This window comes from Bos indicus, chromosome 20, assembly GCF_029378745.1.
Source record: "Bos indicus isolate NIAB-ARS_2022 breed Sahiwal x Tharparkar chromosome 20, NIAB-ARS_B.indTharparkar_mat_pri_1.0, whole genome shotgun sequence".
NCBI classification, from domain to species: domain Eukaryota; kingdom Metazoa; phylum Chordata; class Mammalia; order Artiodactyla; family Bovidae; genus Bos; species Bos indicus.
The window spans coordinates 40171775-40199729 of NC_091779.1; the positions used below are offsets into that span (position 1 = coordinate 40171775).

Sequence of the window (27955 nt, forward strand, 5' to 3'; positions counted from 1 at the left end):
CATAAATATCCTGGTGTCCTGTGTAACAATTATAAGCATCACTAATCAAATCAAATGTGACCATCAGAAAAGAAAATTTGATATAATATGAACTGTCATAAAAATTCTATAAATTTGGGCCCATTCAAGGGCATAAAATCACATAGATTAAAAATTACCAATAAGCATTTTTATGGCTGAGTGATATTCCACTGGGGGCTTCCCAGATGGCCCAGTGGTAAAGAATCTACTTGCCAATGAGGGAGACCAAAGTTTGATCCCTGGGTCAGGAAGATTGCCTGGAGAAGGAAATGGCTACCCACTCCAGTATTCTTGCCTGGGAAATCCCATGGACAGAGGAGCCTGGCAGGCTAGAGTCCATTGGGCCACAAAGAGTCAGACACAACTGAATGACTGAGTATGCATGCAATGTTCTTGAATATGTACCATACCTTCTTCATCCATTTATCTGTTGATGGACATTTAGGTTGCTTCAATGTCTCGGCTGTTGTAATGACTACTGCAGTGAACAATGGGGTGCATGTGTCTTTTTAAATTATTCTTTACTCCAGACACATACCCAGGAGTGGTATTGCTGGATCATATGGCAACTTTAGTTTTTAAGGAGCCTCTATATTGTTCACCATAGTGGTTGTAGCAATTTGCATTCCCACCAATGGTATAGGAAGGTTCCCTTTTACCCACACCCTCTCCAGCATTTATTGTTTGTAGAATTTTCTATTATGGTCATTCTGATCAATGTGAGGTGATACCTTATTGTGGTTTGGATTTGCATTTCTCTAATAATTAGTGAGGGCTTCCCTGGTGGCTCAATGGTAAAGAATCTGCCTGCCAATACAGGAGATGCAGGTTCAATCCCTGGACCAGGCAGATGCTCTGGTGAAGGAAATGGCAAGCCACTCCAGTATTCTTACCTGAGAAATCCCACAGACAGAGGAGCCTGGTGGGCTACAGTCCATGGGGTTGCAAAAGAGTAGGACATGACTTAGCCATTAAAACAATGATAATTAGCAATGTTGAGTACCTTTTTTTTTTGTCTGTGTGGCATGTGAGGTCTTAGTTCCCCAAATAGGGGTTGAACATGTGTCCCCTTACATTGAGAGCTCAGAGTCTTAAGGACTGGGCCACCAAGGAAGTCTCAGTGTTGACTATCTTTTCATGTGCTTTTTGAGTAGAAGTGAAAAATAGATTTAAGGGACTAGATCTGATAGATAGAGTGCCTAATGAACTATGGATGGAGGTTCATGACATTGTACAGGAGACAGGGATCAAGACCATCCCCATGGAAAAGAAACGCAAAAAAGCAAAATGGCTGTCTGAGGAGGCCTTACAAATAGCTGTGAAAAGAAGAGAAGCAAAAAGCAAAGGAGAAAAGGAAAGATAGAAGCATCTGAATGCAGAGTTACAAAGAATAGCAAGAAGAGATAAGAAAGCCTTCCTCAGTGATCAGTGCAAAGAAATAGAGGAAAACAACAGAATGCGAAAGACTAGAGCTCTCTTCAAGAAAATTAGAGATACCAAGGGAACATTTCATTTAAAGATGGGCTCGATAAAGGACAGAAATGGTATGGACCTAACAGAAGCAGAAGATATTAAGAAGAGGTGGCAAGAATACACAGAAGAACTGTACAAAAAAGATCTTCACGACCCAGATAATCATGATGGTGTGATCACTCACCTAGAGCCAGACATCCTGGAATGTGAAGTCAAGTGGGCCTTAGAAAGCATCACTATGAACAAAGCTAGTGGAGGTGATGGAATTCCAGTTGAGCTATTTCAAATCCTGAAAGATGATGCTGTGAAAGTGCTACACTCAATATGCCAGCAAATTTGGAAAACTCAGCAGTGGCCACAGGACTGGAAAAGGTCAGTTTTCATTCCAATCCCAAAGAAAGGCAATGCCAAAGAGTACTCAAATTACTGCATAATTGCACTCATCTCACATGCTAGTAAAGTAATGCTCAAAATTCTCCAAGCCAGGCTTCAGCAATATGTGAACCATGAACTTCCAGATGTTCAAGCTGTATTTAGAAAAGGCAGAGGAACCAGAGATCAAATTGCCAACATCTGCTGGATCATGGAAAAAGCAAGAGAGTTCCAGAAAAACACCTATTTCTGCTTTATTGACTATGCCAAAGCCTTTGACTGTGTGGATCACAACAAACTGTGGAAAATTCTGAAAGAGATGGGAATACCAGACCACCTGATCTGCCTCTTGAGAAACCTATATGCAGGTCAGGAAGCAACAATTAGAACTGGACATGGAACAACAGACTGGTTCCAAATAGGAAAAGGAGTACGTCAAGGCAGTATATTGTCACCCTGCTTATTAACTTATATGCAGGGTACATCATGAGAAATGCTGGGCTGGAAGAAGCACAAGCTGGAATCAAGATTGCTGGGAGAAATATCAATAACCTCAGATATGCAGATGACACCACCCTTATGGCAGAAAGTGAAGAGGAACTAAAGAGCCTCTTGATGAAAGTGAAAGTGGAGAGTGGAAAAGTTGGCTTAAAGCTCAACATTCAGAAAATGAACATCATGGCATCTGGTCCCATCACTTCATGGGAAATAGATGGGGAAAACAGTGGAAACAGTGTCAGACTTTATTTTTTTGGGCTCCAAAATCACTGCAGATGGTAAGTGCAGCCATGAAATTAAAAAACGCTTACTCCTTGGAAGGAAAGTTATGACCAACCTAGATAGCATATTGAAAAGCAGAGACACTTTGCCAACAAAGGTTCGTCTAGTCAAGACTATGGTTTTTCCTGTGGTCATGTATGGATGTGAGAGTTGGACTGTGAAGAAAGCTGAGCACCGAAGAATTGATGCTTTTGAACTGTGGTGTTGGAGAAGACTCTTGAGAGTCCCTTGGACTGCAAGGAGATCCAACCAGTCCATTCTGAAGGAGATCAGCCCTGGGATTTCTTTGGAAGGAATGATGCTAAAGCTGAAACTCCAGTACTTTGGCCACCTCATGTGAAGAGTTGATTCATTGGAAAAGACTCTGATGCTGGGAGGGATTGGGGGCAGGAGGAGAAGGGGACGACAGAGGATGAGATGGCTGGATGGCATCACTGACTCGATGGACGTGAGTCTGAGTGAACTCCGGGAGTTGGTGATGGACAAGGAGGCCTGGCGTGCTGCTATTCATGGGGTCGCAAAGAGTCGGACACGACTGAGCGACTGAACTGAACTGAATGTCTTCTTTAGAAAAATGTCTATTTAGCTATTCTGCCCATTTTTTTGATTGGGTTGTGGGCTTTTTTTTTTTTTTTTTTAAATTGAGCTGTCTGAGCTTTTTGTCGATTGAATATTAATCCCTCATCAGCCCTTTCATTTACAGATACTTTCTCCCATTCAGTAGGTTGTCTTTTCATTTTGTTTACAGTTTCCTTTGCTCTGCAAAAGTTTTTAAATTTAATTAGGTTCTATTTGTTTATTTTTGTTTTAATTTTCCTTACTCTAGGAGGTAGATCAAAAAAGATATTGCTGTGATTTATGTCAAAGAGTGTTATGCCTCTGTTTTGAGAGTATTCAGTCTTACACTGAGGTCTTTAATCTATTTTGAGTTTATTTTTTATATATGGTTTTAGAGAATATTCTAATTTCATTCTTTAACATTGGAAAACCAGTAAATTGTCCAATTTTCCCAGCACCAGTTATTGGCGAGACTGTCTTTTCTCCATTGTGTATTATTGCCTCCTTTGTTGAAGATTAATTGACCATGGGTACATGGGTTTATTTCTGGGCTTTCTGTTGTATTCCATTGATCTACATTTGTCCTGTCCAAGGGCCTGTGTGACTTCAGCACCCAGGACCACCAGCCCAGCCTAGTTCCATCACATCCTTAGAAGTAAAAAGCAGGAAAGGAAGTCATATGTTCTTTATCTAACAATCTTATTTTACAGTGGAAGAAAGAGAGTGGTTGAGTGAGATCCAGGACAATGTTTAAGACTGAGAAAACCCAAGTTTCCTGAATTCTGGTCTAGGATATCCAACACCCTTTATTAATTTCCCTTGTTCTTCCCTCTGTCCTGTGTTGCATACTTTGTCTACTCAGGATCAGTTACATAGTTATTTTCTTACCTTTTTACCCACAGAGAATTTGATTCATATCTATTTTATTCACTGAATAAAGTTAGCTTTAGGTTTAATCAGAGGAATCTCTGACTTTATAAAACAACATGAAGTTGCAGGCTTATCACCTTGCTCTAGGCTTTATGAAGAACAGATTAAAATAAAGCTGTGGGTGTTAAGAAAAATTTGATGTTTCTCCTCTTATCCCATTTGAAGTTTTGTGAGAAACAGGGTCTGGTAGCAGTATTCTGAGTTTCAGTGGTGCCCCAGTGTGGATAGTATTTTAAAATCTAGCAATCTTATTGACTGTCTAAGCCAGATGCAAACAGTTGACTCATTGCAAAAGTCCCTGGTGCTGGGAAATATTGAGGACAGGAGAAGAGGGTATCAGAGGATGAGATGGCTGGATGGCATCACCAATGCAATGGACATGAAACTTGGGACATGAAACATGGGAAAACTTCGGGAGATGGTGAGGGACAGGGAGGCCTGGTATGCTGCAGTCCACAGGGTCGCAAAGAGTCGGACATGACCTAGCAACTGAACAACAACTACAGTCTTGTTGACCAACAGTAATTCAAATGGCAGATGGAATATTTAGGGCCTGGAGATTTTTCCAGAATTTGGCATGCAGCAGTCTTTTTCTGTCAGTCAATCAATGAGTACTGAATGGTCAGGCTATGTTTAGCACTTACCTACCTGCCATGCAGGATAAAGAATGGAGAACTGGTTTCTTCCCTTAGGGAGATTTTAATTATATAAGAGAGATGAGGCTAAAAGTAGTAAAATATGAAATAGAATGTGAATCATAAGAGTATATGTGGTTTACAATAGCTGAAAGGTGGAAACTACCCAAGTGTCCATCAACGGATAAAGAAAATGTGTTCTCTACATTCAGTGGAATGTTGTCGCATCTTAGAAAATTTTGACACTTGCTATAACATGGAGGAAACTTGAAGATGTTAATTGAAATAAGCAAGTCACAAAATGACAAATACTATATGGTTCCATTCATATGAGGTACCTCAAGTAGTCAAATTCATTGAGAAAAAATTTAGAATGATAGTTGCCAGGGGTGGGGCAGGGGTGGGTTGAGGGGTAGAGAGTTTCTATTTAGGAAAATGGAAAAGTCCTAGAGATGTTTGGTGGTAATGATCATAGAACAATGTGAATGTATTTAAGTGAAATTGTATAGTGGAAAATGGTTAAAATAAATTTTATGTTTTACGTATTTTTGTTGTTATTGTTCAGTCACTAACTCATGTCCAGTTCTTTGTGACTCCATAGACTGCAGCATGCCAGGCTTCCCTGTCCTTCCTTATCTCCCAGAGTTTGCTCAAATTCATGTTCACTGAGTTGGTGATGCTATCCAACTGTCTTATCCTCTGTTGTCCCCTTCTCCTCCTGCCTTCAATCTTTCCCAGCATCAGGGTCTTTTCCAGTGAGTTGACTCTTTGCATCTGGTGGCCAAAATGTTAGAGCTTCAGCTTCAGCATTAGTCCTTCCAATGAACCCTCAGGATTGATTTCCTTTAGGATTGCCTGCTTTGATCTCCTTGCAGTCTAAGGGACTCTCAAAAGTTGTCTGTAGCACTGTAATTTGAAATCATCAATTCTTCAGTATATATTTTACCACAATAAAAATAATTTTTTAAAAAGAGTATCTATATATATGTATATATAATATATTCAGACACATTTTATTACATCCCCTGATGGTTTTCACAGCCCAGAGAGTCTCTTTCTGCTTCCAGGCAGCCATATACATCAGGACATTACATGAATCTTGTCTGTTAGGTGGCTTGAGGCCACATATGTATCTAAGCCCATTCCAAATCCTCCCTCCACTCCACCTTGCTTTTCTTCTCCCTGTTCCCTTTTTATCCTCTCTCAGCCTTCCTTGTAGCTCTGTACCTTCTCATTACACCTGATTCCCAGGCCCAGATCAAAACCAGTTTAGAGAAACTGGTTTGCTGAGGCACGAGGGCCCAGATAAATTTTTTCTATGTTGCTTGCAGTTCACCCTCTGTCCACATTCTTCAGAGAACCCAATAGTAAATTAAGCCAAATTCAATTGCCAGTCTATAACCTAAACTCTTCCGAAATTCACATCTCCAAATTATTCCTGCTTTTATTCGATGACTCCTTCAAAAAGACCTGTGATAATTGAGGCTTCCCCTACTTGACCGTCCTTCCAGGTGGCACTAGTGGTAAAGTATCTGCCTCCCGGTGCAGGAAACTTAAGAGATGTGAGTTCAATCCCTGGGTTCCCCTGGAGGAGGGCATGGCAACCCACTCCAGTATTCTTGCCTGGAGAATCCCATGGACAGAGGAGCCTAGTGGGCTACAGTCCATGGGGTCACAAAGAGTTGGACGTGACTGAAGGGACTTCGCAGCACAACCTACTTGACCACTGTGGGGTTAGAGCACCTCTGCCGGAGTTCCCCCAGCGATCTTGGGGGAGAATTCTGACTCTCTCCATGTGCCCCTCTCTTCCAGTGCACTGTGTCCTGTGGAGGTGGCTTTCAGAAGAGGACTGTCCATTGTGTGGCCTCAGAGAACAATAAAACTGAAGGCCAGGACCAATGCCTGTGTGATCACGAACGCAGACCCCCAGAATTCCAGAAGTGCAACCCGCAGGCCTGCCGGAAGAATGCTGGTAGGTGAACGGCTTTGCTCAGCGGGGCATAGAGCTTTTCGTAGAGCTTTTCATAAGTAAACTCCTGCATGACTTGGTCTGTGGGCCATTTTAGTCCCTGTTACTGAGCCAGCTCCTCTGGGAGCCATTTGTCTGATTTGGTGAAGTTTGACACTAGTTCCTTGAGGGACTATCTCATCCTTTTTCCTATCTCAGAGCACATTCACACTGACTTCCCACACAAATGAGAATCGCTCTGTTTTTTCAAAGGTTTCTGAGAAATGTTCTATCTAGCCTTTCTCAGGAACCCAGTCAAGCGCTAAATGGCCCTTTCTATTATCCAGCACTGCTGTCTTAGGTTCTGCAGAAACAGACTCCAAGGTGCACACTTGTGTGCCAGGGATTCATTAAGGAAGTGCTCCCATGGAAGATGCTGAGGGAGAGGGAAATAAGACAGAAAAGGGAGAAAGCACAGCCAGCCTGCCATTTCAGACACAGTCCTGACTTCAACCTGGTCCCACGGGCACGCTCCAGGGGAAAGTTAAGTCTCAGAGCTGTCTGCTCTCGAGGCCAATGGGCTGAGAGTTCACACACCCACACTCTCATACCATTGACCAAAAGCTCCCAGGAAAGGTAGACGGAAAGGTAGACTTGAAGGTATTTAAGGCTCTCTACTGGTAGTAGCCTTTTTTCAAATATTTTTCAGCGTGAGAAGTAGTGAAACCTGTGGTTTATAGATCTGCTCCTTGCCTCCTTCCAAGCACTGAGGGCTGGCATTCAGCAGAGACTGTGGTCAGAGTAAATATAATGTGAAGAGTTTCCCTAAAGATTGTTTATCTACAGATCGTGTATTTATTTAACAAATATTTGTTGGACACTTGCTGTGTGCCAAACATAATATCAAATGAGGAAGATCACCAACCAGTGAGGTTATGATGTTAAGAGAGTACTTGGGAAGGTCATCAAACATAAACTGGGGGTGGGGGTGGAGGGAAGTGAAGGATGAGTAGAAAGGTCAGGCTGCAGTTTCCAAGAGCAGCTTTCAGGGTATGCAGTAAGCAGGAAGAAGATGATGTCATGGCATGTAAGTCTAAATACAGTACACAGTTCAAGGGGAGTTAGGAAGCAGTAGGACTAGCGAGGTAAGCTGGAGCTAGAGGATAAAGAGCCTCGTGAAGCATGCTGATGAGCTGATTTATGCCTAGGGCAGATGGGAGCCCTTGAAGTATTCCAAACAGGGGAGTCAAGGTAAGAGAGTCATGCATGCTGCACTGTGGCAGGTGGAGAAGGGGACCAGGTCAGGGACGCAACTGTACCTTAATCAGGAGATGTGTGTGGCGTGAACTAAGGCAGCAGAAGCACAGACAGACAGAAGTAAGTGGATTCAAGGGCTGCTTAAAAGAGAGACCTGACAGGACTTTGTGCTGGAAAAGAGGAGGGAGAACAAAGCCCAGATGTCTGACTTGGGTAGCTGAGTAGATGAGGCTACCATTCCCTGAAAGAGGAGGCCCAGGGTGGATTTGGGAACCAGGAAAGGTATTGTGTTCTGTGTGGGATATGTTTTCAGAGCAGTCTATGAATCCTTAGGTAGGAGTGGCCTGTGATTGGTTTTTACACAGGTGCAGAAGTCAGGAGAGAGGTATGGGTTGGAAATCCTGAACAAAGTGCACTGAGAAAATGCTTAAGATCTAATGATCACATGCAGCTTCTCTCTGACCAGCATGCATTTGACAGTGGCTGTCATTGGCCTTACTCAAAACTCCAAACAGAGCTACTGGGGGCTTGTTTTCAGAGGTTTTATTAAGTTTTAGCCTTCCAGACTCTCAGCTACTCAAAGTGTGGCCCCTGGACTAGCTGCATTGGCATTACCTGGGAGCTTGTCAGAAATGCAGGATCTCTGGCCTCACCCCAGACCTACGGAATCAGAATCTGCATTTCAACAAGAATCCCAGGTGATTTGGATGTGCCTTAAAGCTTGAGAAGCACCCCGTTCTATTTTTTAATTTTATTCAACTATGGTTGATTTACAAAGTTGTGTTAATTTCTACTGTACAATGAAGTGATTCCATTGTATATATTCTTGTTCATGTTCTTTCCCATTCTGGTTTATCACAGGATATTGAATATAGTTACCTGAGCTATACAGTAGGACCGTGTTGTCTATCCATTCTATGTATATAATAGTTTGCACCTGCTAATCCCAGGAGCCCAATCTATCCCTCTCCCACCCCCGTGCTTGGTAACCACAAGCCTGTTCTCTATGCCTTTGAGTCTGTTTCTGTTTCATAGACAGGTTCATCAGGGTCATATTTTAGAATCCACATACAGTATAAGTGACAGCATGTGTTATTTGTCTTTCTTGTTCTGACTTCACTTAATATGATAATCTATAGGTACCTCATCATAGTTTTGTTTCACATTTCTCTAATAATTAGCAGTGATGAGCCTCTTTTCATAAGAAGCATCCCGTTCTAGACCAAAGGGTCAATTTGGAACTCTTTTCCTTTCATTTCATCACATTCTGTGGTACCACGTTTTTAAAATGCTGAGGGCACAGAATTCTTCTAAGTTATGTTGGTTTTTATATAATTGAGGCAGCAACATAGTCTTGGTTGACCATGCCTAGGGTTTGTTGTTGTTGTTTGTGGCTGCACCATGCAGCGTGCAGAATCTGACCAGGGATTGAACCCATGCTCCCTGCAGTGGAAGCATGGAGTCTTAACCACTGGACAGCCAGGAAAGTCCCTATTGGTTATTTTACATTATACATACATTGCACTGCCCAGCAACACGAGAGTTTAAGACAATTTTCAACAATCAAAATTGGGTTAAATGTGTATCTGGTAAATTTTACATTGAAATCTCACACTGAAGAGATGATGACTAACAGTTGGCTGGCTGCTGCTGCTGCTGCTAAGTCGCTTCAGTCATGTCCGACTGTGCGACCCCATAGACAGCAGCCCACCAGGCTCCCCCATCCCTGGGATTCTCCAGGCAAGAACACTGGAGTGGGTTGCCATTTCCTTCTCCAGTGCATGCAAGTGAAAAGTGAAAGTGAAGTCGCTCAGTTGTGTCCGACTCTTAGCGACCCCATGGACTGCAGCCCACCAGGCTCCTCTGTCCATGGGATTTTCCAGGCAAGAGTACTGGAGTGGGGTGCCATTGCCTTCTCCAGTTGGCTGGCAATGGATGTAAATAACAATGAATTCTACTCACCAACAATTATCAGGACCACAAAAGGTAATTACAAGCTTCTCTTGAAGGCAGAACCATGCTTACTCATATAGAAACAACAGGAAAGAGCAGCTGCATGAGATTCTTGGATTTAAGAAAAGCTACCCTGACACCCATGCCCTCTAAAATGCTTTGAAATGAGTCATCCAATGCCCAGATTCTTCTCAGCTGGCCAGCCACCACAGTAAACGTGCCCCCGAGCCCATCTTGGGCTTCCCAGGTGGTGAGTAGTAAAGAATCCACCTGCCAATGCAGGACACACAGGAAACACGGGTTCAATCCCTGGGTCGAGAAGTTCCCTGGGAGACAAAAATGGCAACCCACTCTGGTACTCTTGCCTGGGAAATCCCATGGACAGAGGAACCTGGTGGGCTATAGTGCCTGGGGTTGCAAAGAGTCAGACATGACTGAGCGACTGAGCACACGCCCATCTTGTAAAATCAGGTATGAATTCATGTAAGGTTTGCCTTTTACTTCCTTTACGTGCTGTCTAAATTGCTAGTGACTTAAAATTTAAATTAGAATTACCACTTTCATAGTGGAGACTATAGAATCCAAGTATCTGGGTTTAGAAAAAAAATTTTTTAATTCTTCAGAAATATTTACTGAGTATCATCCATATGCTAGACATTACATTCATAATGATTAAAAATCAAAAGCTAACCCTTTATGCACACCATTCTTGAGTTGTTGCTTTTTAATTTGGGGAATGAGGGGTACAGAAGTAAATACAAATAATGAAAGAAATAATGAATGACAGTACTTAAAGTTGATACAAATAAACATTTGAGTCAGTAGCCTTCTAAAATTTTTTGTCCCAGTTTTATTTGAGATATAATTGACATATAGCACTATATAAGTTTAAGGTGTACAGCATAATTATTTAATTACATATAATTATTTAATTACAACAGGAAGTGATAATCATGAAAAGTTTGCAAATGGACATCATCTCATAGATACAAAATTAAATAGAAGAAATTGTTTTGTTATGAGAATGCTTAGGATTCTTAACCACTTTCATATATAATGTACAGCATCACTAACTATATTTGTCATGCTATATGTTACATCCTTAGTACTTATAACCAGAAGTTTCTACCTTTTGATTGCCTTCATCCAATCCCCGCCCCCCTGCACCACCCACCTCTGTTGTTGTTGTTCACTTGCTAAGTTGTGTCCGTCTGTTTGTGACCCCATGAACTGCAGGCTTCCTTGTCCTTCACTATCTCTCAGTGTTTGCTCAAACTCATGTGTATTGAGATGGTGACGCTATCCAACCATCTCATCCTCTGTCTTAGATCTGGTGAAAAGACCCCAACCCTAGTAACCACAAATCTGGCCTATTTCTCTATGAGTTCGTTTTTGAAGCATAACAAACAACACCGTTAGTGCCTGGTATACAACATAGTGATTTGATATTTCTATACAGTTCAAACTGATCATAATGATAAGTCTAGTTATGGTATGTAACCATACAAATATATGAGTTATTGACTGTATTCCCCACACTGTACATTCCATACCCATGACTCATTAATTTTGTAACTGGAAGTTTGTACCTCTTAATCTCCTCCACCTATTTCCTTTCCTCCCCTTACCCTACACTCTCCTGGCAACCACCTGTTTGTTCTCTGTATATATTAGTCTGTTTTTGTTTTTTATTTTTGGAGATTCCACATATAAGATCTCTGTCTGATTTCATTTAGTGTTAATACCCTCTAGGTCCATCCATATTGTGGCAAATGGCGGGATCTCATTTCTTTTTCGTGGTTGAGTATTATTTCATTGTACATATCTGAATGATATATACATCTTATCTATTTTTCTATTGATGGGCATTTATGTCATTTCCATATGTTGGCTATTGTTGCTGCAATGAACATAAGGGTACATATGTGTTTTCTAATTAGTGTTCTTGTTTTCTTTGGGTAAATACATAGGAATGGAATGTTTGGATTTTATGTTAGTTCTGTTTTTAATTTTTTGAGGAATCTCCATATTGTTTTCCATAGTAGCTGTACCAACTTGCATTCCCACCAACAGGGCACAAGGGCTCCCTTTTCTCCACATTCTGGCCAACATTTGTGATCTTCTTGATGTAAGACATTCTGACTGGTGTGAAGTGATATCTCATTGTGGTTTTGAGTTGCATTTCCTTGATGATTAGTAATGCTGAGCATCCTTTCACATGCCTGTTGCCCAGCTGTATGTCCTTGGAAAAATTTCTGTTCAGTTCCTCTGCCCATTTTTTAATCAGGTTGTATGCTTTTTGATGTTGCTGTATGAGATCTTTGTATATTTTGGATAGTAACCCCTTATCAAATACACTGTTTGCAAATATCTTCTCCTATTCAGTTCAGTTCAGTTCAGTTGCTCAGTCGTGTCTGACTCTCTGCGATCCCATGGACTTCAGTACACCAGGCTTCCCTGTCCATCACCAACTCCCATAGCTTGCTCAAACTCATGTTCATTGAGTCAGTGATGCCATTCAACCATCTCATCCTCTGTCATCCCCTTCTCCTCTTGCCTTTAGTCTTTCCCAGCATCAGGATCTTGGATATTCAGTAGGCAGCCTTTATGTTTTGTTGATATTTTCCTTCACTATGCAAAAGATTTTTATTTTGATATATCCCCATTTATTTTTTGCTTTTGTTTCCCTTGCCTAAATAGATCCCCCCCCAAAAAAATTACTAAGACTAACATCAAAGCATGTACTGCTGTTTTCTTCAAGAAGATTTGTGGGTTTTTTCTTACGCTTAAGCCTTTAATACACTTTGAATTTATTTTGGTGCATGGTGTGAGAGAAGAGTCCAGTTTGATTCTTTTGCATGTAGCTGTTCATTCTCCCAGCACCATTTGTTGAAGAGGCTGTCAGTCCCCCATTGTATAGTCTTCACTGTTTTGTTATGGGTTATTTGCCCATGTGAGGGTGGGTCCATCTCTGGGCTCTCTATTCCGTTCCATCGAGCAGTGTCTGTTTTTGTGTCAGTACCATACTGTTTTGATTACTATAGCTTTGTCATATAGTTGGAAATCAGACATGTAATACCTCAAGCTTTGTTCTTCTTTCTGAAGATTGTTTTGGCTATTGGGGAATCTTTTGTGTTTCCATACAAATTTAAGAATTAATCTCATTAAAACTGATTCAAATGTATTCTTTTTAAAGGCTGAGTAATACTCCATTGTGTATACATACCAAAGCTTTCTTATCCATTCATCTGCTGATGGACATCTAGGTTGCTTCCACATCCTGGCTATTATAAACAGTGCTGTGATGAACATTGGGGTACACGTGTCTCTTTCAATTCTGGTTTCCTCAGTGTGTATGTGCAGATTCATATTGATATATGGCAAAACCAATACAATATTGTAAAGTTAAAAAATAAAATAAAATAAGAATTAATCTCTTCTCAGTTCAGTTCAGTCACTCAGTCGTGTCCGAATCTTTGCGACCCCATGATTCGCAGCACGCCAGGCCTCCCTGTCCATCACCAACACCCGGAGTTCATTCAGACTCATATCCTTCGAGTCAGTGATGCCATCCAGCCATCTCATCCTCTGTCATCCTCTTCTCCTCCTACCCCCAATCCCTCCTAGCATCAGAGTCTTTTCCAATGAGTCAACTCTTCGCATGAGGTGCCCAAAGTACTGGAGTTTCAGCTTTAGCATCAGTCCTTCCAAAGAAATCCCAGGGCTGATCTCCTTCAGAATGGACTGGTTGGATCTCCTTGCAGTCCAAGGGACTCTCAAGAGTCTTCTCCAACACCACAGTTCAAAAGCATCCATTCTTCGGCGCTCAGCCTTCTTCACAGTCCAACTCTCACATCCATATGTGACCACAGGAAAAACCATAGCCTTGACTAGACGAACCTTTGTTGGCAAAGTAATGTCTCTGCTTTTGAATATGCTATCTAGGTTGGTCGTAACTTTCCTTCCAAGAAGCATCTTTTAATTTCATGGCTGCAGTCACCGTCTGCAGTGATTTTGGAGCCCAGAAAAATAAAGTCTGACACTGTTTCCACTGTTTCCCCATCTATTTCCCATGAAGTGGTGGGACCGTATGCCATGATCTTCGTTTTCTGAATGTTGAGCTTCAAGCCAACTTTTTCACTCTCCTCTTTCACTTTCATCAAGAGGCTTTTTAGTTCCTCTTCACTTTCTGCCAGAAGGGTGGTGTCATCTGCATATCTGAGGTTGTTGATATTTCTCCCGGCAATCTTGATTCCAGCTTGTGTTTCATCCAGCCCAGTGTTTCTCATGATGTACTCTGCATATAAGTTAAATAAACAGGGTGACAATCTACAGCCTTGATGTACTCCTTTTCCTATTTGGAACCAGTTTGTTGTTCCATGTCCAGTTCTAACTGTTGCATCCTGACCTGCATACAAATTTCTCAAGAGGCAGATCAGGTGGTCTGGTATTCCCATCTCTTTCAGAATTTTCCACAGTTTATTGTGATCCACACAGTCAAAGGCTTTGGCATAGTCAATAAAGCAGAAAGAGATATTTTTCTGGAACTCTCTTGCTTTTTCCATGATCCAGCGGATGTTGGCAATTTGGTCTCTGGTTCCTCTGCCTTTTCTAAAACCAGCTTGAACATCAGGAAGTTCACGGTTCACATATTGCTGAAGCCTGGCTTGGAGACTTTTGAGCATTACTTTACTACCATGTGAGATGAGTGCAATTATGCAGTAGTTTGAGCATTCTTTGGCATTGCCTTTCTTTGGGATTGGAATGAAAACTGACCTTTTCCAGTCCTGTGGCCACTGCTGACTTTTCCAAATTTGCTGGCATATTGAGTGTAGCACTTTCACAGCATCATCTTTCAGGATTTGAAATAGCTCAACTGGAATTCCATCACCTCCACTAGCTTTGTTCATAGTGATGCTTTCTAAGGCCCACTTGACTTCACATTCCAGGATGTCTGGCTCTAGGTCAGTGATCACACCATCGTGATTTTCTGGGTCGTGAAGATCTTTTTTGTACAGTTCTTCTGTGTATTCTTGCCACCTCTTCTTAATATCTTCTGCTTCTGTTAGGTCCATACCATTTCTGTCCTTTATCGAGCCCATCTTTACATGAAATGTTCCCTTGGTATCTCTAATTTTCTTGAAGAGATCTCTAGTTTTTCCCATTCTGTTGTTTTCCTCTATTTCTTTGCATTGATCGCTGAAGAAGGCTTTCTTATCTCTTCTTGCTATTGTTTGGAACTCTGCATTCAGATGCTTCTATCTTTCCTTTTTTCCTTTGCTTTTCGCTTCTCTTCTTTTCACAGCTATTTGTAAGCCCTCCCCAGACAGCTGTTTTGCTTTTTTGCATTTCTTTTCCATGGGGATGGTCTTGACCCCTGTCTCCTGTAAAATGTCACAAACCTCATTCCATAGTTCATCAGGCACTCTATCTAATCTCTTCTAGTTCTGTAAAAAATGCATTTGGTAATTTGATAGGGAGTGCATTAAATCTGTAGATTTCCTTGGGTAGTATAGTCATTTTAACAGAATTAATTCTTCCAATTCATCAACACAGGATATTTTTCCAGTTGTTTGTGTCATCTTCAATTTCTTTCATCAGTGTCTGATAGTTTTCCAAGTACAGTTTTTAACTCCTTTAATTTATTCCTTGGTATTTCATTCTTTTTGATATTGTAAATAGAATTGTTTCTTCTATTTCTCTTTCTGATAGTTCATTGTTAGTGTGTAGAAATGCATCTGATTTCTGTATATTAACTTTGTATCCTGCAACTTTATTGAATTCAATGATGAGCTCTAGTAGTTATTGTTGGCATCTTTTTAGGATTTCCTATGTATAGGATGCATTTAACACATTATTGACCAGAGACATATTAATACATCTGTTTTTCACCTGAATGTTTACTGACTGGAGACATTTCAGTGTTCACTTACCTACCAATTCACTGGCCATAGGCATTAGTGTCTACTAAAATCCCCTGGTCAATAATGTGTTAACAACCCTGCATTTTTACTCCTCTCTCTCATGTTTATTGTTTTTGACATCATATTTTATGTGTTTTTGTGTATTCCTTAACTACTTACTGTGGGTATAGATGAACTTGCGGTTTTTGCCTTTTAATCTTTCTACATGATGGATTTTTTGGTGTATTTGCCTTTATTGTATATTTGTATTTACCATTTAATTCTTCCTTTTGTAATTTTCATGTTTCTAATTGTGGCATTTTTCACTTATAGAAGTCCCTTTAGCATTTCTTGTAAAGCTAATTTGTGTGCTTAGTCACTCAGTCGTGTCCTACTCTGGGTAACCCCATGGACTGTAGTCCATCAGGCTCCTCTGTCTATGGGATTCTCCAGGCAAGAATACTGGAGTGGGTTTCCATGCCCTTCTCTAGAGGATCTTCTCAACCCAGGGATTGAATCCAGGTCTCCTGCATTGCAGGTGGATTCTGTACTCTCTGAGTCACCAGATAAGTTTAGTAGTGCTAAATTTTTTTAGCTTTTGTAAAACTTTCGATCTCTCCATCAGGTAGAATATTCTTGATTATAACCAAGAATTTCCTCTTTCATCACTTTAAATATATCATGCCCTTCTGGCCTGCAGAGTTTCTGCTGAAGAGTCAGCTGACAGCCTTATGGGAGTGCTCTTGTACTTGTTGCTTTTCCCTTGCTGGTTTTAATTTTCTGCCTTTAATTTTTGCCATTTTAATTACATTGTGTCTCAATGTGATCATCTTTGAGTTGATCCTGTTTTGGACTATGTGCTTCCTGGACCCGGATGTCTCTTTCCTTTTCCAGGTTAGGGCAGTTTTTAGTTATTACATCATCAAATATGTTCTCGGCCCATTTCCCTAATTTTCCTTCTGGGGTCCCTATAGTGTGAATGTTAGTGCACTTAATATTGTATCACAGAGGTCTCTAAACTGTCCTCATTTTTTTTCTTTTTTTGCTTTTCTGTTCAACTTCAGTATTTCCACTGCTGTCTTCCAGCTCGCTGATCTGTTCCTATCATCTCATCCACTGTTAATTCCTTTTAGTATATTTTTTATCTCAGCTATTCTATTCTTCAGCTATTTGAGTCTTTCTTTGTTAATCCTCTCACTGTATTCACTGATTCTTCTCTCAAGTTCTTTGAGCATCTTTATAATCATTACCTTGAACTCGTTTTTGGATAGGTTGCCTGTCTTCAGTGCAGTTAGTTCTGGGATTTTATCTTATTCCTTCATTTGGCATATATTCCTCTATTGTCTCGTTTTGCCTAATTTGCTCTTTTTATTTCTGTGTATTTGATAGGTTTTGTTTTCTGACCTGGAGAAGCAGCCTTTTGTAGGAGAAATCCTGTGTGTTCCAGCAGCATAGTCTGCTCTCATCACAAAAGCTTTATGCTCTAAAGGTGTCCCCACCTGGGCTGCATGGGTCCTTCTGTTGTGATGGGCTGACCACTGTGGGTGGTCTTGTAGGTGTGGCTGGCTTCCTGTAGGTTTCTGCCAGGCTCTGCCTTGGTGGGGCCAGGACATGAGATGGCTGACTACAACCCTACCTGTAGGCAGAGCTGGTTCTTGACATGACTGGCTATGAGGTCCATGGTGTCCCAAAGCTGCTGTTGGCCTGCTGATGTGTGACCCAGGGTGACTTGGAGCTGATGTCAGCCTACAGATAGGTAGAGCCAGGTTCGGGGGTCCTAGAGCTGGTATTGACCCACTGGTAGGTAGGGCCATATCCTGGGGCTGCTGGATGAAGGGTCCAAGGTGTCTCAGAGCAGATGTTGGCCTGCCAAATGGACAAAGGCCAGGGGTTACTGACATGGCAAGCTTCAGGGTGAAACCTGGTCCTGGGACTTCTGGGTCCTGGAGTTCATGTGTCAACCTGCTGGTGGGTGGGGACTGGGTCCTGGGGGTCCTGGAGCTAGTCCTAGCACACTGGTGTGAAGGGCTGGGCCCTAGGCCCTCCAGTGGGCAGGGCCAAGTCAAGGCAGCTCAGGGGGTCTTAAAGCAGCAGGGCTGCTGGTGACTGGGGCTGTGTCTGCACCTGGTGGTTGCCTGACCTGGGGCATCCTGGTACAGACAGACTGCCTTCAGATTACTGCCTCTGCCTTGGGTCCTGGAGAGTGTGAAATTTTGTGTGTGCCCTTTAAATCAAAGTGTTAGTTGCTCAGTCATGTCCAACTCTCTGTGACCCCATTGCCTGTAGCCCACAGGCTCCTCTGTCCATGGGATTCTCCAGGCAAGAATTCTGGAGTAGTAACAATTCCCTTCTCTGGGGGATCTCCGTGACCCAGGGATTGAACCTGGGTCTTTTGCATCACAAGCAAATTCTTTACCATCTGAGCCAGCAAGGAAGCCCTTTAAAAATGGGGTCTTTATTTATAGCAGCCCTTTGGCTCTTCTAAATTTGAATGGTATCAGCCTTAAGGCAGAGGTTCTGGGAACTCATATTATTCATGCAGGACTACTAGTCTGGGAAGCCTGATGTGGGGATCAGGCCCCCTGCTCACGGAGAACCTCTGTGATTATTATTTTCATTTGTGGTCTACACACCCAGAGTTATGGGTCTTAACTATACTACATCTCCATCCTGCCTGCCTGTTTCCTTACGGTTTCTTCTTTATATCTTTAGTTGTAGAAGATCTTTTCTGCTAGTCTTTCTCATCAGTAGTTACTCTGTACATAGTTGTAATTTTAGTATGCCTGTGGGAAGAGGTGGGCTCAGGGTCTTACTGCTCCCTCTTGGCCATTCCTCAGCAGACTTTCTACTGAAAGATATTCTACCAGATGAACAGAATTTCAATTCATTCATTTGTTCAGCAAATATTGCTGATCACAAGATACATTTCAGGCAAAATGTAAAAAGTGAGGATACAGACATGAGTATGCCACAGTCCCTGGCCTCAAGGAACCCAAAGTCTTACAGAATCTGTATTTGCCAACAATATGGAAATTATTTTTTACCTTTTGTGGGCAAAATGTTATCCCTTCAACTTAGACATAGCTGACAGCAAGGGAACAAGCTTGTAACTGTCCCTTTAAGTTCCAAGTGTGATTTCTATTGAACAGACATAGGCAAACTGGGATGTCCTCTCTAAGTTGCCCCTAATTATAAGCATTGTGTGTGCTTCGGCTGGGATCCAGTTGGCTGATGAACACAGCCAGCCTTCATTGTTTCACAATAATGAGGAGAACTTGTGCAATTAAGCCCTGCCATGTTGTTGGGCTCACAGTCATTGTCTAAATGAGCTGCTAATAATAGGCCTGGAACACAGGCTCCCAATATAGGTCACTGCCCTCCTCCACTCTTCTTTCCAGTTCCTCACTTTCAAACAGGAAGACTCAGGACCTACATGTTCCCAGGGGTCTGAGAACCACTGAAAAGCAGGGCTTGTGATCCAATGGTTCCCAAGATCAGGCAAGGACACCAGGCTTGGTTGGGTCCCTTTTATTCCTAGAGGTGTGGCCTGACAAGTGGGAGCCCTGGGTTAAACAAATGAAGATGTTCTGGTCAGGGAAGAACCTGTCCATGTGGGCCCCTCGTCCCCCATCACCAGCACAAAAGATCCATTCTCTTGGAGGCAAAGCTCTAGAGGCACTAAGGCAACATTCAGACTCCAGCATAACCGTCTACTTTCCAGCTGTGTGATGGTGGGCCAGTTAGTAAGCCTTTCTGGAACCTCAGTTTTAAAAGGAGAAAAATAGACATCAGTTCAGTTCAGTCACTCAGTCGTGTCTGACTCTTTGTGACCCCATGAATCGCAGCACGCCAGGCCTCCCTGTCCATCACTAACTCCCGGAATTTACCCAAACTCATGTCCACTGAGTTGGATGTCATCCAGCCATCTCATTCTCTGTCGTCCCCTTCTCCTCTTGCCCGCAATCCCTCCCAGCATCAGGGTCTTTTCCAATGAGTCAACTCTTCGCATGAGGTGGCCAAAGTATTGGAGTTTCAGCCTCAGCATCAGTCCTTCCAATGAACACCCAGGACTGGTCTCCTTTAGGATGGACTGGTTGGATCTCCTTGCAGTCCAAGGGACTCTCAAGAGTCTTCTCCAACACCACAGTTCAAAAGCATCAATTCTTCTGTGCTCAGCTTTCTTTATGGTCCAACTCTCACATCCATACACGACCGCTGGAAAAACCATAGCCTTGACTAGATCTTAGGAGAGACTTAGAAATCAGAGCAACCCTATGATGCCTAGGCATCTATGCTGGGCCCTGTTCCAAAGCCAAAAGCCTAGGAAGGAAGTCCTGCCTCATTCTAAAGAGCAACCCACTCCAGTATTCTTGTCTGGAGAATCCCATGGAAAGCAGAGTCTGGCGGGCTACAGTACATAGGGTCACAAAGAGTCAGACATGACTGAAGCGAGCACACACGCATGCATGCATCTTGAGAACATGAATTTAATGTGTTGTATTAGAGTTGACTCATTGGAAAAGACTCTGATGCTGGGAGGGATTGGGGGCAGGAGGAGAAGGGGACGACAGAGGATGAGATGGCTGGATGGCATCACTGACTCGATGGACTTGAGTTTGAGTAAACTCTGGGAGTTGGTGATGGACAGGGAGGCCTAGTGTGCTGCAATTCATGGGGTTGCAAAGACTCGGACACGACTGAGTGACTGAACTGAACTGATTCATTCAGCTATATAAGCAAGTAAGGTGTTTTTTTTTTCCATCATTGCAGTCTTTTTAGTGGATGGCCTGTGATGTGCATTGCATTCTGATAGGCCCCATGGAGAACACCTGCAGGAACGTGGGAGATGAAGAGCTCAGATTCCTACTCCACAGTAGGAACACTTGGTAGAAATACATACTCTTTCTGAAATATCAGATCACATACAGAAGTTTCCTGTGAGATTAGGGGATACTGATTTTTATAATAGTTTTAAGATGAGGCCTGAAGAAGAAAAGCAGCAGCAATGAAAAGGTCGTGGGTTCTGTTACCTACTCTCAAGTGCAGCTAACACTTGCAAACCAAATGGAATTAGACAGTTAATAGAAGATATCTCTTCATGAAGAATAAGAAAAAAAAAAAAGGCACTGTCAAGGAATGATGAGTTCAGAGCAGGTGAAAAGCAGTTTTTGCCTTTGTGACCTGAAGGTGAAAAATGCAGAGAGAGGCAAAACGCTGTCACAGATTTAGGTAAAGAGGAATATTACCTCAACTTCTGCTTTTACTGACAATTCTATTTACAAAGGACAGCAGCCTGTTTGGGGTAAAAAGCTTTACTGTAGGACTATTCAAATGTGTAATGGAGAAAGAAAATCAGGCAGAGCTCTGAAAGGCACTGAAGCAAAGTTTAAACCAATTTCATTTTATAAAAGAAAAATCTGTTATTGGGCCCTTATTGAACTTCTTCCAGACAAGGGCCACTACAGTCTGAGTATCTACCACCCACAGAATATGCGAGGATGGTCCCTGAGGAATCTAGTCCAATCATGTGTGAGGAAAGGATGGTCAAGATATTAGGCTGGTACAAATGTAATTGTGGTTTTGGACTGTGAATTTTAAGTTATTATAACTAGGCTCAAACATGTTGTTATTAGTTAAAATAGGAACCATTATAATCAACACATTACTGCACAGGAGTGACCGTCAGTAGATGTCAACTATTATGAATCGCTATGGAGCCTTTCTCAGTAGACATATAAAATCTTCCATTAATAGAAGTTGTGCTCTTTCACTTAACAAAAAGATCATCTTTTGTTTTTTTCTCATCATTTGTCTCCTCCCACAGATCTCCTTTGCATCAAGGACAACTTATCAGCCAGTTTCTGCCAGACACTTAAAACCATGAAGAAATGTTCTGTGCCCACCGTGAGGGCTCAGTGCTGCCTGTCGTGTTCCCAGACACATGTGGCCCATACCCAAAGGCCAAGAAAGCGACAGCCACTCAAGAACCCCAAAGCACCCTAAGTGCAGAAGGAAGCCACCCTCCACCATAGACTGCAGCAGCCTGCTGACCAGGACATGTTCTGGCCCAGGGACCACTTTCTTGCCGTGTTATTCTGCATGTTTCAGGTTCAACCTTGACTCATAACAAAACAAAGCACACTACGTCCCTTTAGTCACACAGTGTCCCTCGCAGGAGTCATGGCACTGTTGTGCTCACTGCTCCCTGATAGGCAGGTGAGGTGGCCAGGAGAACTGGGCTTCTCATGGAATCATCTCCTGGGAAAGGTATCGAATTGGACAAGTCTATGAAATGATGTCTTTTGTTTCTCCCTTAAAGATAAAAACAGAGAGACCATATTTTTCCCAGACTACCTCAAGAGAGTATCAGGAAATAGAGCCTCACTTATCCAGGGAACAAATATTCTTGTTAATTTACTTTGATGAAATCACTCCCTTTTTTCTTTTTTCTTTTTTTCCCTAAATCTCCTTACTTGGGGCAGCTACTGTTTCAAATGTCATGGGAGAGCTTTTGGGAACATTCTTGTAATTCATCCAGGCAGGGGACCGCTTTCTTTACCCAATATTTAACTGAGGCAGGAAGAAAAAGTCTTGGCTACAGACTCAGTCTGTCCCTATTCCCTGTAGACTCTACATCTGAGCTGTTTAGACTCCCGTGCCTTCCTAGGGACACTAGAAGAGGAGGAAATGGGCAGGAACTGTAGCTTTAGTAAACCTAAGGGATTTAGGTTATATAGAAGACATTTCTGACTTTAGATAATTTCTATGAAAACTGTTAAAAAACAAATGATCAGAAATCAGTTTCTTGTATAAGGAAGAGAATGTGGGCTTCTATTCTTCCCACTTCCCTGGCACATACCCATTCCTTTGCAGAAGAGCATGTGCGTCTTCCTGTGTGACTTTCCCTTCCCTGGCACATCCCCTGCCTGGGTCTTCAAGTCAGAGTGAACATCTTTCCACTGCTGGGGCTTTATACATCACAAGTGCTGCAGCCAGGTCTGCGTCTACCACCCGCCCACCCACCCTCAGGTTGGGAAATGGAGCTCTAGACGAAAATATTGCTAAGACCTAGGTAAATTGCATCAAGTATAGACAAACTTTGTATAAACTAATAGTCTCAAGAAAAAAACTTTTCAAAAAGGAGGTAAAGCTGACCTACTCTCTAGCACACCCAGTAGTTACTTTTGAGAATCTGTTTCCTTGAAGGGAACAGGTGAGTCAGGGAGTCCAAAAAAATTAAGAAGGCTGAATCTTTGATGTTCCCATCACCCAGCAGGAGTCAAAGTAGGTTATGGTCTCAAGTTGAAGATGAATTTTGTGGTATATAAGAGGAGGTGTTTATATGAACTGAACCTGGAAAATCAGGGGAGGGTGAGAGGAGCCCCCAGGGAAAGAAGCCTTCAGAACCAGCTCTTGACAGAGGGGAAGGCAGGAGAGTCATCTTCATGTCATGGGCCACATGTCTTCAGACTCACAAGTACCATTAACATTCACCATGGAACACAATGTCCCATCTTTCCCTTGAGTTCTCTCTCTGTTCAGCAGAATGGTGCTATTGAAACATGGTGCTAATATGCAGATGGTGGCAGAACGAATATAAACATGTAGATAGATGTACAAGTGGGCAAATCCATATGCGTCCTCTGTTAAATGTGTAATGGTGTTGCTGGCCAACGCCAGTTGTATTGCTTGGATACCAGAAGCTGAAAATTTTTATATTATGTGCTTTTTTTTAAGCCATTACTGTGTATTATTCTGATAAATGCCTGTGGAAAATAAAACACTGGGGTTGGGATGGAATTTGAGATAAGACCAGACACAGTAGAAAAGTAAAAATGTTTACCAAAACCAGGGAATTTATTTCTGTATGATTAGGTTCTTATATTCTGTCTTTAAATCTAAACATTGCTGGCTGATGACAGTCTCTGGTGAAATCAGTTTGAGAGAGAAGACACATAAATCATCAGTGACAGGAGTAGAAGAGAACCTGACTTTTTTTCTAATGAGGCAATTTGCAAAAACTGTCCTTGAAGTGTGGTATAGGCTTTCAAGGGGATTAATTTAGTAAGTTGGATGGATTTAACTTAACCTGGTACTCTGCTATCCCAGGGCTTCTCTGGTGGCTCAGATGGTAAAGAGTTATCTGCAATGCAGGAGACATGGGTTCGATCCCTGAGTTGGGAAGATCCCCTGGAGAAGGGAATGGCAACTCATTCCATTATTCTTGCCTGGAGAATTCCATGGACAGAGGAGCCTGGCTGGGGTTACAAGGAGTCGGACAAGAGTTGGACAGAGTTGGACAAGACTGAATGACAGATGACAGAGAATGAGATGGTTGGATGGCATCACCAAATCAATGGACATGAGTTTAAGCAAACTCTGGGAGATGGTGATGGACAGGAAAGCCTGACATGCTGCAGTCCATGGGGTCACAAAGAGTTGAACAGACTTAACAACTGAACAACAACAATTGTTATCCCGGGATCATGCATATCATCAGAGCCCTGGATATGACCAGTTTTACAAAACTCAGGAACAAACCCAGATTCCCGTGACCTCAGCAAACTAAACTAGGCCAGATTTCCCAATATGCGAAATGTTATTTATGACCCATGAGGAAAAGATGGTAGAAATGTAGAGAGGGTCTGACCAGGTGCTCTATTCTAGGCCTTTCTCTAGTTTCTCAAAGGCAGAATATTGGCCCCTAATCCTGCATCATGAACATTCACTTCCTGTATTGAGGCTGTGAGGTAAGACAGTTGTGTAGCATCTGTCATTCTGGGTCGCAAGATAGTACTTGCTCCTGGGGTCATCTGACTTAGTTGTTGCCTTGACAGTCACTCAACTTTGGGTCATCAGGGTTTTGAATGGTCCCCATGCTAGCAATAAGAGAGGGACCTCAGATTAACAGGAAAACGTGAAAGACAAGAACCTAGATGACATCTCACCATTCTTTTGGTGCTCACAGGGGCCAACGTGAAGTAGCGATGTTGCTTTATTTCCTCCATGGCCTCCTTTCCTCCCACCTTGAACAAGCAAGTGAGAAGTGTAGCAAGAGACACTGGATACACATCTACCATGAACCAGAGAGGCCACCACAAGGCCTGGTGCTTCAATACATAAAGGGTCTCAAGCCCAATCTGGTTTATGTCACCTCTCCCAGTGGTAGAGTTAACTCTTCTCTGAAAAAGTATGTGTTCGTTTAGTTCTTGAACATCCAAACATAATTCAAACCACCAAGAGGAAACATTTCAAGAGACAAAAGAGTGAATACCTTTGTAAAAATGAAATCAACTTGTGATACAAGCAGTTGCCCCTTTGTAGGAGTGACTCATTTTAATATTGGGACTTCTTAAGCGTGTATCTCTGTCCAATCTCCTGATCCATCTCTATGTGGTGGAGCCATCCCAATGTGAAGCTTTCAGATATCGAGTGTTGTTGATAACCTTCATCATGTTTCTGGAACATGATTTGAAGGATTTATATTGTTTTGGGTTATAATTTCCCAATTAATTTGTTAAAATCCCCGAAACACTGAAAGCTACACATTGCTTCACCAGAGATTACAAGCCATAGCACTTCTGACTTTAGGATGAAGCCCTAGGACAATGAAATGAGTGCACAGCGATTCACTTTCAAGAGGGAGGCCTCATGACATGAACTGTCTGGTGCTACAACTTAACCAACATATCTGATGCTTTTTTTTTTTTTTGGTATTGCTTGTTCAAATATTGTTAGTATTATTTTAAGTTATGTCAAAAAAATATGGTTGTGAAAGCACAATTCTGCCTGTTTCTGCCCTCTAAAGTGGTTGCATGTGGTCCAAGGCCTCATCCATTGTCCTCTCTGCATCTCTGCACTGCTTTCCCAGGCCCAGACTCCTTAAGGGGTACCTCAGTGGGTACCACAGTATGTAAAACCAGAATGTTAACCATAGCCTGCCATTGTGTGGCATCAATAAATGGCCAGACTCACTGATGTTTCCATGTGATTCATTTACCCCTGCTATGAGACTCCCACTAGCCACCAGAACAACTCTGAAATTTAGCAACCTGGAGGAGGGTCTGTCAATTCCTCCCTCCCTCACTCCCTACAGACTCCCTCCTCTTCCACCCCTAAATCCGTATGTCATGAGATGAGTCATGTCCCAGGTGAAGTAGAACTTGGGTCTCTTCTCACAAATGATTGTGCAGTAACCAACACAACCCACCATATGACCATCTGAAGTGATACTTGAAATCTGCCACAATCCCAGATCCAGCGTATTGGGAATTGCAGCTCACTGCATAACCTAGTCCCTCAATCTATCCAAAGTTCAGACATAATGGAGACTTCCCTGGTGGTCCAGTGGTTAAGAGTCTGCCTGCCAATGCAGGGGACACGGGTTCGATCTCTGAAAGACCCCATGTGCCTTGGAGCACCTAAGCTTGGGCACCACAACTACTGAGCCCACGTGCACAATTATACACTGAAACCCAAGCTCTCTAAAGCGCATGCTCTGCAACAAGAAAACCCACCACGGCGGGAAGCCCGTGCACTGTAACTGGAGAGTAGCCCCCACTTGCCACAACTAGAGAAAGTCTACATAGCAATGAAGACCCAGTACAGGCAAAAAATAAATAAAATTTAGAAAAAAACAACAATGAATTGTACACATGCTTTCTCTTAATGCTTGAGAAAGTGATAATAAAGATGAAGAGGAATTTGCTTTAGAAATCCAACATATTTTTTCAAAGGTGGTGCACAGCATGGTAAGTATAACCAGCAATTGTATCGAGTTGTCCCAAAAGTTCATTTGGGTTGTCCTGTAAGACAGAAAAACCCAAACTTTTGGGCCAACCCAAAAGAATCTGGACATATGGACATGGAATCCACTCACATGAATGAGTAAGATCATTGAGGCAGGGAAGAGCGAGGCATCCACAAGTGACCCCTACAATGTTTGTGGGCATGCATAGGGGTGATAGGAAGCTGGTTTGGGTCAAGAAATCAGAGGGCCATGAACACCTACCTGTCTGTACCTTGAAAACTCTGCTATGACCACTAGGTAACCCTTATCCTACAAGGCTCAGCTCAAATGCTTTTCCCCATGAGGCCAGTGCTAACTCTGCCACCAAGACGGAGGCGCTGCTCTGCTGCTGCTTCACTGTATCCATTTCCCCTAAGAGAGCAGTCCTTAATTAGAGATGGTTTTGTCCCCAGAAGACATCTGACAATGTCTGAGACCCGTTTGGCTTTCACAAATTTGATGGAGGCTACTACTAGCATCTGGTGAGTAGAGGCGAAGGATGCTGCTAAACTTTCTATAGGACAGCCCCTCCCACCACAGAGAATTAGGTGACTCAAAATGTCAGTAGTTCTGAAGCTGAAAAACTGCAGGAGAACAGCTATCACCTTGGAGTGAGTAGCAGGGTTTCTAGAGTAAAACCAAACTCACCCTAACACTCGGACCTCACTAAGAACTGATGGGGTGGGCCAGAAAACTTTCAAAGAAGAAAAAACACATATCAGGATTCAAAGGTCATTAGCTTGATAAAAATAATTTCAGAGGAGAAAGAAGGTAAGGAGCATGGCTCCACAAGAGTCTTGAATCAGCTGTTGAGGGCTCAAGTGTTCAATCCTAGAGTCAGAGGAAATAAACCAGAAGTGGGTAAAATGGAAAAGTGACATATTAAGGGTTTGGAATAATCACCCTCCTCCAACAGGTTTCAAACCAAACAGCATAGACATACCCAGCCAGATCATAACAACAGCTTTACTGATGGTGAAGCTGGCTTGCGGAGTGTATTTTGGAGGAAGATGGAAAAGGGCTTTCCTACCCTTCTCTGCAGTGCCAGGTTTCAGGCTCAAGAGGGATGTAGGGGAAGGGTGGGGGGAAAGAGGAGAGACGAACTACTCACACCATTAAACTCAGTATATAGAAGTACCCATGGCCATTAAATATTCACTAGTACCCATGGCCCGGAGAAGGCAATGGCACCCCACTCTAGTACTCTTGCCTGGAAAATCCCATGGATGGAGGAGCCTGGAAGGCTGCAGTCCATGGGGTTGCTGAGGATCGGACACGACTGAGCGACTTCACTTTCATTTTTCACTTGCATGCATTGGAGAAGGAAATGGCAACC

General features: G+C 42.5%; 1 protein-coding gene across 1 annotated transcript in view; it reads left to right on the forward strand.

Moving 5' to 3' along the window:
• ADAMTS12 (ADAM metallopeptidase with thrombospondin type 1 motif 12) overlaps positions 1-25804 on the forward strand; it is a 392866-nt gene extending 367062 nt beyond the window's left edge. The window contains exons 23-24 of the mRNA XM_019982926.2: positions 6582-6741; positions 21655-25804. Coding sequence (XP_019838485.2) covers positions 6582-6741; positions 21655-21833 — 339 coding nt within the window. The 3' untranslated portion in view covers positions 21834-25804. The remainder of the gene's footprint in view (positions 1-6581; positions 6742-21654) is intronic.
• The last annotated feature ends 2151 nt before the right edge of the window (positions 25805-27955 follow it).